Source organism: Enoplosus armatus, chromosome 6, assembly GCF_043641665.1.
Source record: "Enoplosus armatus isolate fEnoArm2 chromosome 6, fEnoArm2.hap1, whole genome shotgun sequence".
Taxonomy (NCBI): Eukaryota; Metazoa; Chordata; class Actinopteri; order Centrarchiformes; family Enoplosidae; genus Enoplosus; species Enoplosus armatus.
Window position 1 is genome coordinate 18,661,811 of NC_092185.1, and position 18,369 is coordinate 18,680,179.

At 41.3% G+C, this 18,369-nt stretch overlaps 1 protein-coding gene across 1 annotated transcript in view; it reads right to left on the minus strand.

The window, feature by feature from the left end:
- The window catches only part of abcc8 (ATP-binding cassette, sub-family C (CFTR/MRP), member 8), a 47,436-nt gene extending 29,927 nt beyond the window's left edge, over positions 1 to 17,509 (minus strand). The window contains exons 1-9 of the mRNA XM_070906709.1: positions 17,362 to 17,509; positions 14,856 to 14,997; positions 13,329 to 13,450; positions 11,652 to 11,818; positions 9,082 to 9,324; positions 6,366 to 6,554; positions 4,113 to 4,277; positions 3,845 to 4,000; positions 597 to 731 (exon numbers count right to left, since the gene is read on the minus strand). Of these exons, the coding sequence (XP_070762810.1) occupies positions 597 to 731; positions 3,845 to 4,000; positions 4,113 to 4,277; positions 6,366 to 6,554; positions 9,082 to 9,324; positions 11,652 to 11,818; positions 13,329 to 13,450; positions 14,856 to 14,997; positions 17,362 to 17,509 (1,467 nt within the window). The remainder of the gene's footprint in view (positions 1 to 596; positions 732 to 3,844; positions 4,001 to 4,112; positions 4,278 to 6,365; positions 6,555 to 9,081; positions 9,325 to 11,651; positions 11,819 to 13,328; positions 13,451 to 14,855; positions 14,998 to 17,361) is intronic.
- Between the last annotated feature and the right edge of the window lie 860 nt (positions 17,510 to 18,369).

The following is an 18,369-nucleotide window of genomic DNA, read 5'->3' on the forward strand; positions in this document are numbered from 1 at the left end:
TACATAATGATTATTTTGAGGTTTCCAGCCAAGTGTGTGTGTTGTATTTTATTTTAACATGTGAATAGATTGATGGCAACCAGCCACGTTTTAGTTTCTCCTTGATGTACTGAAATAATAGGCTTCTAAAAATCACTTGATTCCAAGATGATTATAACAAAACAAAGAGTCTGAAGCTTCGCTAACAGCTCTGTGAGGCTGTAAACCAAAGTATTGGACAAATTGAGGTTTTGACCCGATGATGGCGCTAGATGAAAAGTCACTAAAATTCATAATGACCTTGAATGCCTGCAGCATATTGCATGGTGTTCCACCTGATAGAAATATCAACCTCATGGTCGTAATAGAGGAAAAGTCAAGAGATCACAAAAGTCAGCAGGATTCAACCTCTGAATGTCTGCACCAAAAATATGCCCAATCCATTCAGTAGATGTTGACATATATTACAGGAAAAGTGAAAACTTTGACTTTGGTGGACTGATAGATCAACTGCCAACAGACATTGCCATCCATAGCCACTAGCTTGGCTAAAAATAGATAAAAAATACTCACAAACAGTGCTGCGTCTCTGTAAAGGGGCCAATAAAAATACTCACCAAAGTGCTCTTTTGTGTTTGGGACAGCTTGGTGGCCACAAAGTATTGTACAGGAGCTAACACAGCGATGACGGTCGCTCCAATCAAGGCACTAATACCCAAGAGGTAGTAGAGCAGGATCACTCCCACAACAATCTGAGAGTGGAAGATACAGAAAAAGACAGAAAAAGAAGAGAATCACTTTCATGTCGAGAGAAAAAATAGGAATACACGATTTCCAAAGAGTCAGTCTTCAGTTTCACATCGCTACAACCGTATTACCACAGTGCACCGCTTTGTGAGAAGCAGTGACCTTGAGCATAATAAGGGCATCAGCATACATGCAAGGACATGTAATGCAATTCACATACAGCTTACAACCATCACCTCTGATAACGCCTATTGCAGAATGTATGCATTGCTATTCATACGCACAAGTGAAGGAACATGCAACGGCGCATATTTTCTACAAGGATGGATTTCAAAAACACAACTCTTTACTCCAGCGTTGGTCAGTGCGCTGAATGAGCGATGAATTAAGAATGACCACAAATGTTTATGAAAATTAAGCTTTTAACATCCTCTCCTCTCCTGGTTTACAACAGAGATGAGTCAGGCTTCCACCTGTCCTTGGCACCTTTCCAGCCACCCACCGTCTTTGGCATCACACTGAATGCATGCCGGATTCAGAAATCCCCAGGACACACAGAACCAGATGGAGATGGATGTGACATTTCACACTCACACACCCTCTCCTTCATCTGTCACAGGATAATGTGTGCCACTGGGGACGAGGTGGGTAACGGGGAAAAGAACAGCATGATATGATTTGAGCCCCTTTGTAATAACACCATTAAAAGTAACACCTTTTTACACTAGCAGCCTCTTAGGTGTGAGTCATATGAATCCATGGCATTCGGCATGGTAATGTACAGTTATGGAGTCACCAACACCCACACAGTTTCTGTCAGCTTCTCACATGAATCACACCTGATTTAAGTGTGTGTTATTGATAAAAGGCTTCACGCTGCATACAGTAACAGTACAAGCACTCCCTCTGATTGGCCAGACAGCTTCCTAACTGCAATATTTCCCTCAGCACCTGCTACTGACCTTTAGGGAGTTTGTCCCAAACACTAGCACTAAGCACTAAAAGCACAGCTGAGTCTAATGGGATGTCATTGGTTTGGCAGGTATTTAGTCATAAACGTATTGGACACATTTTTAATAACTGTCCCGATGATGGCGCGAGAGAAGGAGTCAGCGAATCACCAAAGTCATTGTGCTTCATGCATTTTTCTGTAATTGGTGATTATTTTACATAAAAGCAATTTAATAAGCAGCTTTGAGCAGTAGTCATGTGTTTTGTTTACATGAGCGAAATTAGCTGGCTGCTAAACTCTGCTCGGCCTTTGATACATAACAGACCTTTTTCACAGCACACATTTGGGCTTGTCTTAACGGGAAAGGCACAGGCGGAGTTGATAACATGAAAAGTGACTGCAATCCATTTAGATGAGGTAGATGTTTTTGGCTTACTGGGACACTTGATGGAACTGAGACACTGTTACCTAAATTAGTTTCCTCTGTGCTTTCCCTGCTATGACGGACCTACTACTGAAAACACTGTACGCTAAAAGCGCAGCAAGATACGGAGCTGGTTAGTGAGAGATGATTTTGCAAACAATTCTTGTTGTTATGTATTGTGTGAGGTGACAAAAGGGGCTAATCTCCCAAAATGTCACATCAGTCATTTCAGATTCATTTCATTCAGATAGAAGCTGTATCAAAGATAAAAAGTCATAGAAAACGACTGACACTGAAAAAGCCCAATGAAAGGTCCCATCAGGGCAGGATGCAGTAAAGATCAAGCACAGTGGATTAATTCAGTTTGGGGCAGACGGATGAGTGCAGATGGAGAATACTAATGCAGCTCAGACAAGCAGGTTTATAATGCTACTGAAGGATGTAACACAGCCTGTTTGTGTCTTCGTATTCATGAATATCACATTCTCATATCTTTGCATACAGTTTGTATCAATACTTTCACTGCTTACTGGTGAATATAAAAATACTTTTTCATTAGCATTGCAAAGATTGTTGGCTGTGTTTATGCCATAGACAGTATATAAAATGGACGACATGACAGCTCCCCAGATTTGAAGCCAAAATATCTTGAACACCACCTGGTGGCTGGTCGCATTGCATTTTGTTCGGTAAGTTGGTCATTTTTGTCAGCTAACTTGTGATGGCTAGCTAGCTAACCTTAGCCCGCTGTAAACTTCACAGCCCAATAGGGTAACGTTAACTTGTCAACAATAAGGTCAGTTGTGAATTTAATTTTGAGTTGGCCAGAAAACAAACTACTAAAACCATAAAACTGTTTTTCCATTTAAACATCCTGACTTGTGACAGCTATTTCTGGTTTCCCAAAGCTTTGATCTCAATGCTCCTCCACTGGCATGGAGTCTAAATAAAAGAACAATATGAAGCAGCAGGTAAACGCAAATGTGGCAATATGTGTAACTGCATTTCTGTTTGAGGAAAATTGGTTTTACATTTGATATAGATGAAATGATAGAGGCCAGAGAGAAGAAATAAACAAAAGACAATATGACATAATAAAACATCCTAAATAGAGCGGTCTTAAATACTGCTTTGGCAATATAGAGTTTCTGATATGTCATGCCAATAAAGCTCTTTTGAATTTGAATTCGAGAGTGAAAAGAAAGAATAAAAGAATGAAAAAACTAGATAGACACAGCGGTATAGCCAGCACGATTCCTGGGATACTATATTTCCATGAAATAGTATTAATATGATTTGCCAGGATGTTTGTTTTCAACTCTAATTTCTCCTGAGGACTTACTGGTATATGAATAACAACACTGATTATACAAAACTGTGTGTCATGAATTACACAATCCAGTTATAGGACAGCATTTCAAAACATAAAGGTCACAGGCTTGCAATCGACCGCACATATTAGCAGTGAATCTTTTCTTCCCGCAGGGGCTTGAACACCTGACCTTCCTTTTCAGCCTTCACACCTCTGTATGCAATCCTTTATTATAAGTGAGCTTTGCCCTATACTATAAGCCTGATGGGAGAAGACAGACACAATGCACGGTGTGATATACAATACCAAAGACAACAGGCAGCACAACACAGCAAATAACAATCCAGTGTAAAACAATGCAAACTCATTTGAAACACAGTTTAATGAAGTTTAAAACAAACCTAATAGAGCAGACAAACATGCTTCTTACCTGAACTGGCATGGCCCACAGGTTAGGACAGAGAAAGAAGAACCACATGAGCTGGTTGGTATCTATGGCAACCAGGTTGCAGATCTGAGCAACAGTTAACTCGCCCATGGACATGTTGGAGGTGCACAGACGCATGATCTTGTTGTAGATTTTTGTCTGGGGGGAGGACAACCACATTCAGATCCATGTAGAAAAATAACACAACCTCAATAAACAATTTTGAGCGAAAAGTCACATGTTACTTGGAGAATTTCCTGAAATGTCATACCTGTATGGCCCCGCGCAGGTTGATGCCCGTTTCAATGGCCACATAGTAGGAGGCCTGGAGGAAGGTCCTCTGCAGGAGCAGGGCGAAGAAGAGCAGCACGGCCAGCACATATGCATTCTCCAGAAACTCTTTGGAGGAAATGAAATAGATCCCCAGCAACCTCATCTGGAAGCACAAGTAGGGAGCGGGGGAGATGGAAGTATCGACCGGCTTATCAATGTTACTCAGGCAGGGACCTCTGCAAAGTCAATCACACAGGCTGAACTCCTGAAGCAGGATTGGATTTGACTTGGAGAGTTTCTGTCAGTAATGGCTTTTAACTAAAATTGTTCCTTTTCATCACTTCAGAAGTCAAGGGTAACAGTATCCATTTAAAATGCATAATTTCCTTTTCACAGCAGCCCACAATATTGTGTGAGAGTGTGAGCTGGAAACCAAAGAAGAATGTGGTTCAGCTCTTGGAGACGGATACAATATCTCCCTCAAAGATTAATTAATTCTGCATCAGGTAGAGATCCTTCACCCAGGAGGGATAACAAATTATTGATTAGAAATGTGCCTCGACTCCACATCCGCTCGTCCTTGAAATTTATATTATATCTTTCTCATCCCACTCCTAAAAACACATTTCTCACTCTATAAGAAATACAATCCTGCCCCAGTCTCATTGCCTCAAATTGCCAGGCCTATTTTAAGTCTTCTCTCCAAACTGGCATGCTGTCAAGAGCATTTACTATGATTGCTTGACAAGTCTTTTTACCATTTTAAAATTAACTTTTGATATTCCACTGGCTCGCGTGGACGCCACTCTCAAACGAATAATTGAGGAGTTATTCTTACAGAAGGATGCCTGAGTGGCCGTCTGATATGGCAGTGTGCCCTGTGTGGAATCTAAGAAACCGAGACAGCTCCAGCAGCAATATGTCTCATAAATATTTGACGAGGACTAAATTAGTATACCATCGGGGCAGGTGCACTGGGGAGAGAGGGCATAATAAACGTCTCATCAAACCGTAACTGTGACCTTTGAGAGACAGGAGGAAGCCATGTGACGTCTCTGTCATGTCTGTTTCTGAATCCTTGTCTCATCCCCGTCTCAACACTACATGTTTCCTCAGAAAGAGTTAACTTTTACCCAGAACTCCTCTATCAGCCAATGCCTCGAAAATAAAACTGAACAAAACTGAACAAACGCAGGTAAAATCTGGTTATTGCAGGTAAGAAAGGAATATCAAACTCCCTGAAAACTAAATTCCTCTATCTATTGAACGATGGCCTCTTATACGAACACATCATTTTCTGTCAAAGTTCCAACAGTTTTGGTTATTTCACATTAGAGATTTCTGTCTGTGCCCCTCTCACTGGTTTGAGGTGGGAGTTTGCGTTTGTGTTGCCAGCACTGTCAGTCAAATCTGATGAAACCAAACCCACACAGACCTGATGAAGCAGATTTGTTGGGTTTTTGAGTACTAAACTATTAATATATAATAACTAAGGATGATTTACCCCCAAACTTTAATTGCAGTGCTGCTTATTTAGTAATAGTAAATATCAAATGTTATGCAAAAATACACAAGATTTGAAACCAAGTTTTCAGGGCCTTTAAGACAGAATGTAGCATTAATGTGACAAAGAATGTAAAACTGAAGTTGTATTTAAGGGGACTATGAGACAAAACAACACCTGACAATTGTCAGTGTCATTGAGGAAGAGATGAAAAACAGCAGCTGAGAGGAGAAAACGAATATTTCGTGAAAACTGAAAAGCAGGTGAAGAAAACATTAAACATTAAATATAAAGTTTGATTGCCAGGTTTTGGAGAAACTTACAAAAACCTAACCAGAGAATGAAACAAAGATGAAAAAGGGTTGTTTTATTTTACTTTACTTTAAGAAAAACTGATGTCCTGAATGATGTTTATGATGCTATATTCATGTAAAAAATAACTTTAAAATCATGCAACATGCAAAATCTGCATTTCACCTGTCCTCTCCATACCCAGTCTCTTTATATATTCACTCATGTAAATCTCTACCACAAATGTGTTGAAATATTCTAGAGAATATTTCACTGGGTATTTTTTGAAAAAATGTTGTGACCAGTGAAAAAGGTTTGTTTATGAAACACAGTTTTATTCCCTCTGTTATGTTATGTTATGTTATGTTATGCTATGTTATGTTATGTTATGTTATGTTATGCTATGTTATGTTATGCTATCTTGCTGTGTGCATGGCAGTATGGTTGACCCCTCACCGGCTGCTGAATGGTGCCGTTGTCCTTGCTGATGTGGTGGACGATGCCAGAGATACAGAGAGGACCGACGAAGCCCAGGAGGTCGGCCAGGAAGCGGAATGTGATGCTGAGGATGAGAGGTCTGCCGAATGCTTTCCTCAAGGCCTGCCAGATCAACTTTGGGCCCTGGGGTGCTGTGCCCTGAGGGCTCTGAGGGAAGATCAAATGACAGGGGGCACAGAGGTGGAAATATTTCAGCATGCTGAGTGAATACACTGAGGAGAAATTAACCACATTCAGATGAATGCTGAATATAACTACTCTGCATAACAATTCTGACTACTTTAAAGACTTTGGAGTCTTAAAATCTAAATGACAAATATAAATCACCATCTATGAGTGACACTCGTATAATGAGTACAGGATAGATAATTCATAACAACAAACATTATGCAAGCTGTTTCTCCATGGAGCTGCACTGGCAGTACAACAACAGAAAAAGAAACTAGGTTAGACAATAATGCCTGTTAACAGAGCGAGAGGAAGTAACTGCTTGAACATAAAAGCTGAATCGACACCATTAACTCAAGAGTCGGTTCACCACTGCTGCAGAAACCTGCAAAATGAGGTCAAGTTCCACGTTTCCATCCTCCACGCTGCTGCTGCATCAACGGCGAGTCAGTCATGTTCAACTGCTCTATAACTAATGATGCTGGAAAACCACGACAGTGATGCAGAGGACGAGGATTAAACTGCAAGTGAAAACAGGTTCAGAGTTTTCAAATGACTTCAAATGACAAAAGTAAATCTTAAGACGTTTAAAAATCACTTTAAGAGTTACTGAGAGAGCAATTGATCTTCATTTATATTGATTTATAATGTCTAAAATATATTAACTTCACACAACAACCCAACAGCTTGGTTCAGTGATTCATTTAGCAATGATCAGAGGAAAACATCTGGACTGTCATGGTGCAGTAAACACTCCCAGAACATTTTCACTGCGTGTGTGTGTGTGTGTGTGTATCCCTGTGAACATGACTCATTCTCAAAACTGTGAGAAGAACAGACGTGACCATTATCATGTGTCTGTATTTTTCCATTTGAGCTCATATTGAACCTACGAAACATGTGTCACTGTGCGCGTCACTCTCACACACACACACACACACACACACACACACATCCTTTCTTTCTACCTTGGGTTCAAACAAGAAGGAAGGAGGACGTTTCATTCTCACACACGCAGAGTGAAACTAGCTTCCCATGAAGTACAGTGCTTTCACCCCCGCAGGGGTCGGGATGTCGTCTCGTTCACAGTAGAATGGGAATGACCCGGCGCCTCCGGACTCTCCTCTAAATGCCCCCCCACCTCCCCACCCCACCTCTCCAGTGGGATCTCTCAATCTCTCTCATCCCTCGCTCCTGCCGGAAGGAAGTGGGGTTGCGTTCACACCGGACGCACACGCAGCAGTGACGAATCTCTGTGACCTTCCAAACACTGGAAAACAATGACCCTGCAGAGGAGGCCCTTTACCTCCGACCCCTGACACGTGCTCCGAAAGTGAGACAGAGAAGAAGGAGAGAAGGAAGAATAATATGTAACGAGGAAACATCCCCAGTTTGGACTGCATCAATAAGACTGGAAGAACACCGCCTCGGGGTGAGAGCGGTGATCCCCAAGCAGGGTGGAAAAAGACAGAAGCTGTTTCATCAGCCTGTTCGATTCTCTACCAAACAGACTAAATTATATTAAGCTTGAGCATGTGTACATGTTTAAGGGCAGTGTGACATTTCAGTGTTTACTCTATTGACCAATCATCTCTGTGACGTCTGAATATATTTTAATAGTCCCAGTTCAGCCAGAGCTGAGTCATCACGGGATAGAGATCAACTTTTTTTATGAGAACAGCTGTATCAATAAATAAATAAATAAATAAATAAATAAAACATTGTAAGATTCCCAGATCACTTCAATTAAACATTACAAACACAAGATTTATTAAGACACTTAAACTAACAAATGGGCTCATAATAAATTGGAGCCAAACAAGCCGCACTCTAAGCTCTTACATAAATACTTTAAAGCTTATTTGTGTCTGTGAGGGGGAGATCCAAGTTGATCCCTTGATGATAATCACCACATTCAGAAAGGGACGGCAGTTTTCTCGTATTTCGTAATCCGGGTTGCCCAAGTATGTTTGAAATAACATGAACACACAGATATTTGCTTCAGTGTTTGTGTACAAAATGTTTGAACGTTTCACTTCTGACAGAAACTAGAATTCATGGGCGAAACAGCCCAATATTATCACTCACTCTTTTACAGGGCTTTTTTTCCCCATTTTCTGTTACTTTCTGTTGCCATCTGCACCAGAGCCTGATACATTCGCAATTATTTATTCAGCACCAATGACGCAAGAAACGAGAGTGATGCTTTTGATTTTTACCACATCAGTTACAAGATCTCAGATCTCAAGCAGTGCAGTGAGATATTAAACCTGGGACTCATCTCCCAGATATTAAAAAACCTGGAGAAAGATGTTGTATTGCCCATCAGAACAAACAGCGTAGTCATGTAACATTTATTCATAATACCCTTAACCTTGTATTGGTTGAATTAATGTTAATGTGAGCTATGTGTCTTTTAATGCCTTTTCACACTGGTCTATGGGCTGTGAGCACTGGACAACAGAAAAAGATTATCAACAGTAAACCAGTCAGTCGGAGCACCAACCTTCTGGTTTTCAAAGGCCTTGCGTAGCTTCATGTAGTTGGTGAGCGCTCTCATTGCGATGGGCAGTTTGCCGATGCCCTTGAGGTCAATGGGTCGTCTGTGAGCGGAGGTAATGAAGGTGTTCATCCACCAGTAGGTGGCTTTGGACAACAGGTTGACAAAGGGCTGCAGAAAGCGAACACCGAGGTCCTGGAGGTCCTCAGGAGGCTTCACCTCTGTCGGGTCGGCGAAACACATGTAGCGCTGTAAGAGAAGGAAGGACAGAAAGACAAGTTTGATTTATTATTCAACTCTGTGTGTCGTCTGCCGTGACCTGAAAACCAGGGGTTATATATATTATTATATATAATATTATATATATTATATATAATATAAAAACATGCAGCCACAGATCAGAAACTTTAACTCATTTGACATCAATGGAATTAATAATTATAATTTTCTCCTTACTGCGAGAGCTACAACACAATGAATATGACAGTTGAACACACTCTTATTAGTGGGATTAATTACAGTTGCCTAAAGATAAATTGTCTCTGTTGTGTATTAATTACAGGTTGCCTGATATCACTATGGCAATTTGGTGAATCATAGTGAGGCTTAACATTGCTTATGGATGTTCTACTTTCACTATTAGACTGGAGTTTTACAGAATAGAAGAGAACGTATGTGGGGCAGTGAAATGTAGCTCCACAATATATTATACGAAGACAAAACAGTGAAACAGAGTCAGTAGAGATGAGCAGTGTGTGTTTTTAAGCTTTATGGAAACTAGGTTAGTGAGTGGCAGATGAATTACCACAGAAAACGTCCAAACGCTGGAGTATTTATACACACAAACACAAATTATATAAATTCAGAATAATCTGTTTTGATGGGTTTGTTTGAAAATGGGTCAAGAGAAGAATAAAATTCAGCAATTATATTTTGCAAATTTATGTTTTGTTGTGTATCAATTGAATTTGAGTGAACGATTGGAAGGATTGGTAAGTGTCGGTGATGGAAGCCAATCACTACCAAGTCAAGAGGATTATTGAAAATGCGATGCAACAAAATCACTTATCACTTAAGTAATATCTAATTATAGCGATGCAATTTTTTGATCATATAATTACAAGAACAATTGAATTTCTATGAAAGAGCCCCTTTAAAATGTTCTGCTATATGAACTACACAGCCATGACCCAGTAAACGTACTCACAGCATGTGCTTCAACAAACAAAGTGCAGGGCATGATGGGAGAATTACTTTCTTTGCTATTCACCCAGGGGAGTCAGATTCAATAGCAGATGTGTGCTCAGTGCAGAGGTTAGCGGAGACTGTCCAGAGGAAAAAGGGAAAAAAGTTTACACCAGTCGGACATTTATTCACTTGTTCAAAAAGGGTAAGAGGACTGAAAATGTCAAAAACGGAATAATCAAAAGATATGACCATGATGAGTTTGTTGTGCACTCAATACAATACAGCCAGATGAATGATAAGAGAGTAACAAAAAGTTCACTCCTCTCTCAGAGTCACTTTTAGAGATGCTGTTAATGCATTTCAGTCACAGTTAAGTGTGGCACCAGGCTGGCACACCTTTAAACCACGTATAAGATGGCCGCCTGAGGCTCTTATCGTCTGTTTCATAAAGCTGAGAGGATCTTGTCTTTGCCTTCACGCAATAATCTTTATTCTTTATTTTGTTCTGTACTTTGTTCTGACTCTGGCTGTGTTTTTATGTCTCCTGCCTTATATTTGCCCCATTTTTCTTGTGAAAAATAAATGTGTTTTTAACCACGCTAGCAGCCTGGCTCTATGGACGTCGGTCGGTTCACCACTTTGGTGCAGACTGAAAAATCTCAACAATTATTGGATGGATTACTGTGAAATGTTGGGCAGACATTCATGGTCCCCACAGACTGAAGCCACATGACTGTGGTGATCCCCTGACTTTTCAGCACCACCATGAATCTTAATTTTTGTTTCTCAAGAACTACTGAATGGATTCAAGTTTAGTGCTGAAATGTATGTCTCCATCACTACGATTTACAACCATAGCTAACATTTAGTTAAAAGCACTGTTGTGCAGACGTACAGTCGCTGTAGACCCTTGTTGCGGCATTTTTCTTTAGATTTTTATGTTTTGCTCGAGATAATTTTAATGTGATGAGTATATTGTATCATTATCACCCCCACAAAGCAAGCAAAGAAAAGAACAGTTCAAAATTTTCAGCTTCCATTTTCATGATATTATCTCGACATCATATTATATGCTAACATTCAAAACAAGCAATGGCAGCCTCATTGTACAGTATTTTTATTGACTAGCAAAGGTGCTGTCTCCACTATCACATGCACTGACATAAAAATGACTTTCCTAACAGCTGCATGTGTGACAAGGAAAAACAAACATGAAGCATTATTGGATCTATTTTCAATCTATTTTTAACTCAGCTGTACTGATCACTGGCCGCTGGAGCCATTTGGATTTCAGACTAAAAGAAGGGAGAGGTGACTGAAGCTAAAAACAGGCAACAATCAGATGGCTACACGTGCCTGCCTGCACGCACGCAACAACACACACTCACCCTGCCCAGGATGACATTGATCTCCACAGCTAGTAGGAGTCCATACAGCAGCGCCAGCAGTCCGGTGATGCAGTAGCGTAGCTGCCTGGGGCCGATGCCATGCTCGGTGTACTTGGCAAACTTGATGGTCTTCATGATGAAGGCCAGCACCCAGTAGATGAACAGAGCTGAGGAGATTTAGCAGGCATCAAAGAAAGGCCGCAAATCACTGGACAAGCCAAAAAGATAAATGACCTGAGTATAGCCATAGCCTTGTTTTAGTCCTTTTGACTATCAACTCTAATGTGTGCTCTATTTAAGTGCCTTTTTTCCTCTCCCTTTCCTCCTCTCCTTATGTCAATAGCAACATGTCAACAATGTGCGTCTAACAGCTTTCAAGGTCAACACCTTTAAGCCAATAAATAGCAGGAAAGTCAATTATCTTTACTCCACCATGACGTTTTGATAGAATCACATCATGTCAGTTCAACAGGTTTATTGGGGTAAATATTGAGAGACTGATTGTGAAAACACTGATAAAAGATGAGAAAGCTGTCAGGGAAAGGTTACACTGCAGCAGACCCTGATAGTGTTTACTTCTTTGTAATGAAGAGCATCTATACCAAGACAATATTGGCAGTGTGTGGGTCAGTGGCAGAGTCTTGATTCAGCAGATTAATTTCTGCTCATGCAATGATGAACTCAGCGCCGCTCCTCCACTCCCCTCAAGAGACTGACTCCAATATAGAGACCTAAAAGCCAATGGCAGCTCAGCATCTTGACAAGAGTAATGAGTAAAGCATCAAGAGCTGAATACAGGGGAGTTAATGATGCGTGAGAAGGAAAGGAAAACTATGAACAGTAGAAGAGAAGCAACGGGGCGATCATTACAAGAGCAAACATGGGAGTTATATGACAAAAACTAATGGACTAAGGTAAAGGCTGACATTGATGTGAAATAAAGGTCACTGATGCGTTTATGAATAGATATCACTGGATGACAGCTGACTAAGAATACAGTGTATCTTCTGGTGTAATTGTTGTTTAACAAGAACAACTCACACTATCGTTGCTATGGGGATGTTTTATTATGGTGTGCTAATTCTCACAGGTCATAAAGAATAGAAGAAGAAGACTATTATATTATATTATATTATATATTCTATTTTAGTTGAAAACACAGAAAAATGCGCAGATCTTTCACCTGAAAGTAAAAGATATAATTAATATCTACCCAGAGCAGTACAATTACACTGGATGATGTTGCCCTCCATCATTTTACAATCTTATCTGGAGGTAATGAACCATTCATCTGTAAATGGTTGAATGGACCCTGCTGCCCTGTTTTATAATTATATCATCCTGAAGAGCTCAGGCAATTTGAATCTATTGTTGTTCTGATAGTAAGTTCAAACAGGTGACAAGGGCCAGTTTTCTAATATGTAGTTTGATTAATCCAGGCATTAGAAGCCCTGATCACTATTCAGCAATGTTTTCACGAGACTTGTTTGAAACCTGACTAGGTGTTTCAGTGGAGCTACCCAGAAACCAACTGTACAGGGTGTGTTTTTAAAAATAAGACTCAGTTGTGTTCAGTACCTGTACTAGTAACCTGTTCTCTGTAAGTAAAGGTAAATGAAAAAGAAAACATATGGATGATTGATAGACAAAGGATAGCTGAATTTAAGAATACTGTACCTAATAGTAGTTTGGGGAAGTTGGAGGTCTCGATGTTATGATAGTAGATAATAGAGGTGATGCCAGCCATGAAGGCCAAACCTGCAGGCATGTACAGGTGAAGATGGGGGGATTGGGTGAACCTGCAATTGAACATCAGGAAAAGGCTTAGAGTAAGCACAAAATGACTAACACAAATGTATAACATTGATGAGGCAAAGCAACAGAGACTACCGTTACCGTTAGTAACCAATGTGACAACCCATTCTGTCCTCATTAACCAGAACATTTTGTCCTTCATTTTTCCTGAATGGATATGTATAACCACATGCATCTTTTTACGTTTGTAAGTATTGTCATGTATTACTTGAAGTCAAAGACTCGATGTGAGCCTGTTAAAAAAAAAATGCCCACCTGTATTTGGCAGGTGCCTCATTAAACATGTACCATGTGCACACACGAGTTCACACATACACACAAAGAGAGACATAAACAACCATCACGGCAGCACAGCACTGAAGTCAATGTCAAAAGCCCAGTGGAGTGGCGAGCAGGCGGAGAGCTCTTCTCTTCACTTCAGTAACAATCACTCAAATATTACCCGCCTCCAGTCTGGAGAAATGACTGATAAACGGTAATCCTGAGTGTTTACTGGACCCTGTTACGCATGGACTCACTACATTAGACAACAACAAGATGCACGTGGTCCAGAGAGAAGGAGAGGAAAACAAATAACAAGGAGAAGGAGGATTTAAAGTGAGAAAGGGCAGACATGGATTCTCTATCAAGCTGTGACTCCCTGTGCCTCTTTGTGCGTAAACCCTGACACGTCAACTTTAAAAAGCTTGTTGCTAACTAGCTAAAATTAGCATCCATGCCAGCCACTGTTTTTTTAGCCTATATGCTAATGCTTTACGTAAATATAAACTAAATAAATTCTAAAATAATATAAACTATATATTTAAAAAAAAACAGCTTTGAAAGTTAAAATATGAGTAGTACTACTAGTAGTAGTGTAGATATTTGCTGCAGGCTATAATTTGGGATTTTGAGGGACTCAAGTAGCCAATTATTTATTAACTCGTCTGTCTACAGAGGCTTCAGGTACAAGAGGAGAACGAGTGTTGGTACATTTCTTCACCATCCGCAGGCCATCTCAGCAAGACCGTTAGTTTAGACATGGTAGTATTCTCTGGCATCATTGAGCAATTGTTGTGGAAAGTTGATAAACAGTGAACAGTGAAACAGTCTTTGATTAGATTGCGAGCCTCAAGCAGCAAAACTGTCACAAGCAGAACCACTGTCACATAACAATGGAGCAGACCCCTACATAATGTAATGGCACGCCAAATTATGCAGCATGGCTCATTATCTTACGGTTTCGTCTGTTCATCATAAATACACTTCTGTCCCAAACCTAATTATTGTAAAATGTTATTTAAAGGGGAGCAAATGAGTACATTTTTGGGGTAATAATTGCTAATCGTCATACACCTGACTGAAATTCAGGATATGTTTACGAGGTTTGTATTAGTGTGTAAAACGTACCCATCGGAGACGATGCCCTCTGCAACCTCACAGACAAGGACGAAGAGCAGGACAAAGGTGAGGAGCCAGCGCAGGTTGTGACCGGGAAAGTGAAGCCAGGTGCTGTGGTGGATGTGGACCTTTGAACTCTGGCTGCCCCAGCCTCAAACAGGAGACAGGAAATAACGGTTTTTGAAAAGCATCAGAGGTTTGTCACTTCAAGTATTCATAGTGTCATTATCACTTTCATTACATTGCTCGATGCTTGGCAGGCCAGCCAGTGAGAGTGACAGCTGCTGGCCTGAGACCCTGAAGTCAATTAGCTCTTATTGTCTTTGTACTTTATCCTTTGTGACTTCACTTTGTTAGATGTTTGTCTCAACTCAGACTACAATATAACAACGATTCAGTCATCAAAGTGCAATTTATTTAATCAATGCGAGTCACTGCTGTCATAAAACGCCTCTCTGCTGATCAAATTGTGTTAATGACTCCTTTGCTGTTGGCATCTTAGCTGTTGGACAGTTTATCTATCTGAGAAGCGTTGGCACAGGCTGGCAATCACAAATACGCACACACACACACACACACACACACACACACACACACACACATTCACACACACACTGCATCTTCCTCTTTTCCACACATACAAACGCATACACAATTCATACCATCTGCTCAAGTACTGTGCAAAATAATTAATGATGTGACTAGCTGAACTCATGAGCCAGCACTCTGAAGAGCAACACATTACATAGCTGCAGGGAATATAATACAGAAACAGGACCCTGGCTTAAGAGGTTTTGACAGGCGACTCAAGGTGGACAGAAAAGCTTTCACACGCCTGAGGTTTGTCTTTGGTGACAAAGTTGTTAGTGAAAGCAGCACAGCTCAGAGGAATCAGTGCAGTGGGGTTACCCTCTAACAACAGACTCACGCTGCCTTTCAGTGAGTGCTTTTCCCTTTCTACTCTCAGTCTGCTAATTCGCATACATTAGTTGAATTTGTTTGCACCAATTAAAAAAGGGAAATCAAAAACAAGAAACAAAAAAAAAAGAGGCAACCTCAAGAGGGTTTCTTGAAGCGTCTCACCTTGTGAGTGAGACAGAACAAGACTAATAGTCTACAGCCATGCTAGCGGCTCTGCGACATCAGCATGCTAACATGTTCACAAAGACAAAGTTAACATGCTGATGTTTAGCAGGTTTAATGTGAATCATGTTCACCATCTTAGATTAGCACGTTAACTTGCTAACATTTGCTTATAGCAATAAACTCAAAGTACTACTAAGCATTCATTTTGCAGGTGTTTGGTCATAGTATTGGGCAAATTGGCATTTTGACCAGATGATGGCGCTAGTTGAAAAGTTAAGGGATTACCAAAGTTATTACAATTCATCCTGAGGGGAACATGAATGTCTGTAGGCCTACCAAATGTCATGGCAATCCACCCAATAGTTGTTGAGATATTTCAGTCTGGACCAAAGTGGTGGACCAAGTGACCAACCGACTGACAGACCAACATTGCGATCCACAGAGCCACTTTGGATGCATGGCTAAAAAGTCATCTAATAGTACAGAATATAATGAAGTATTGGAGACTAGCCTACTACAAAAACACAAAAAAAAAAAAAAAAAAAAAAAAATTGGGAAATGCATGTCTGCATGGATGGGCACGAGTTCAAAGACAAACAAAATTGAATGAATTGGGAGTGTGATGTGTTTCTGAGGAAGACAATGCCTCTGTATAATTAGACAGGTTGCATGTTCAGTGAACAACAGGAACACAGAGCCACTGTCAAACCAGTTGTATGGTGTCACAAAGTGTTGTCCTAACTCACATTACTGCTCACTCACTGCTTTCAAGCGGACACATACACATGCTACACACACACACTGATGAGGCCAGCGCATGTGTGACTGCAGCAGCAGAGTGAGTGCAACGACGCAAAGCTGGTCTGTTGCACGCTGATGATGACACTAATAGACTGGCCAGCAGCCAGGTAGAGAGCAAAGGAGGTGTAACCTAAAGCCAGCATGATGGCATCTGTTTGCCTCTCTTCACTACATTTCATTAGGAGAGTCACATTTGTTTGCCGCTCAAGAAATATGTCGTTATGTCCCGCCATACTCATATTTCTACTGTTGGCTATGGGAGAGCCAACATCTACAGAGAGGGTGTTTTAAGTCAGGGAGTGAAATACACAGTCGAACAAGCTCATTAATAAAATAAAGGTTAAGTGTATTAGAGTGTATAGACACTATAATGGAAGTAAAACGTTTACAAGATATGCTCATTATTTCATTAGTCTTTAACACTTGATGGAATATATCATGTGGTAGTTCATTAATCAAAAGTAAGCTGAGAGAAAACAGAGAACATGCTGAAGCCCATCAGTCTTATTTCAGGTCCTTGTGGAGTTGTGCTGACACATCACCTGAGCATAATAAGTGTGTGTGTGGTCTGTGCAGGGCGGTGCGTGGTGTGAAGAGGCTGAGGATCTCACCTCCCAGCAACACTCACCGATGAAGAGGATGGGAAAGGTGATGAAGAGGAGGAAGACATGAGGCACAACATTGAGCGCGTCCAGGAAACAGCCGTTGTTCAGAACCCCGCCATCCACGTTGTAGGCCACAGAGTTATTCTCGTTCCCACAGAACGCCAAGGACATGGTGGAACCGGGACTCTGCAGGGAACCGGCCGGAGGAAGCGGAGGAGGAGGAGGAGGAGGAGGAGGACCAGAGACAGAGGAGAGACAAAAAGAGTTTAAATAGAGGCTCTCAGAGCATGTCGTCTTTTCAAAGGGAACACTGATGGCGTCTTCAGTAGGTCCCGGTAATTCCCAGAGTGACCTCCTTCCTGCTCCCTCTCGAATCCAGCTCCCAGATATCGGATCCAATGAAAGAGAGGAGACAGAGGGAGAGAGGGTGACAGGCAGTCACAGTCCAGCGCAGCAGCAGCTCCCTCTCCTCTCCAGCAGTCTAAGCAGCAGCTTTCCCGGCCATGCTGGTGAGAAACATCTGCATCCCGTCTGCCCGCAGTCCCCAGACATCCTACTAAAACTGAAGCTTCACTCGGCGCTACACAGCTCCGCTGGAATGCATTCGGACATGCTCACACATACACACACAAACACGCACATACAGCTAGAGCAGCGGAGGCATTCTGCAGTGCACCTGCTATTCCTGTCTCTTTGCAAACGAGAGCTCAAAGTCGACCTTGGAAGACGAGAGCAGAGGGGGGCAGAGTGTGCAGGCGAGCTGGAGGAGCTACAGAGCCACTCAAGGTAGGAGGGCGAGGGCAGGAGGGAACAGTGAATGATGAGGAGAGAGAGAGAGAGAGAGAGAGAGAGAGGAGAGGAGAGGGAAGGGGGGTACAGCTGCTGAATGGGCAGCACATACGTGTGGAGCATGAGCAAGCGCTCTAATCTAAATCCCAACACCACGTTTTCAGGAATTACATAACTCTACCCGTCAGTCATTTATTGCTTTACTTCACATTATATCTGCAAGAGCACTAAACAAGAAAGAG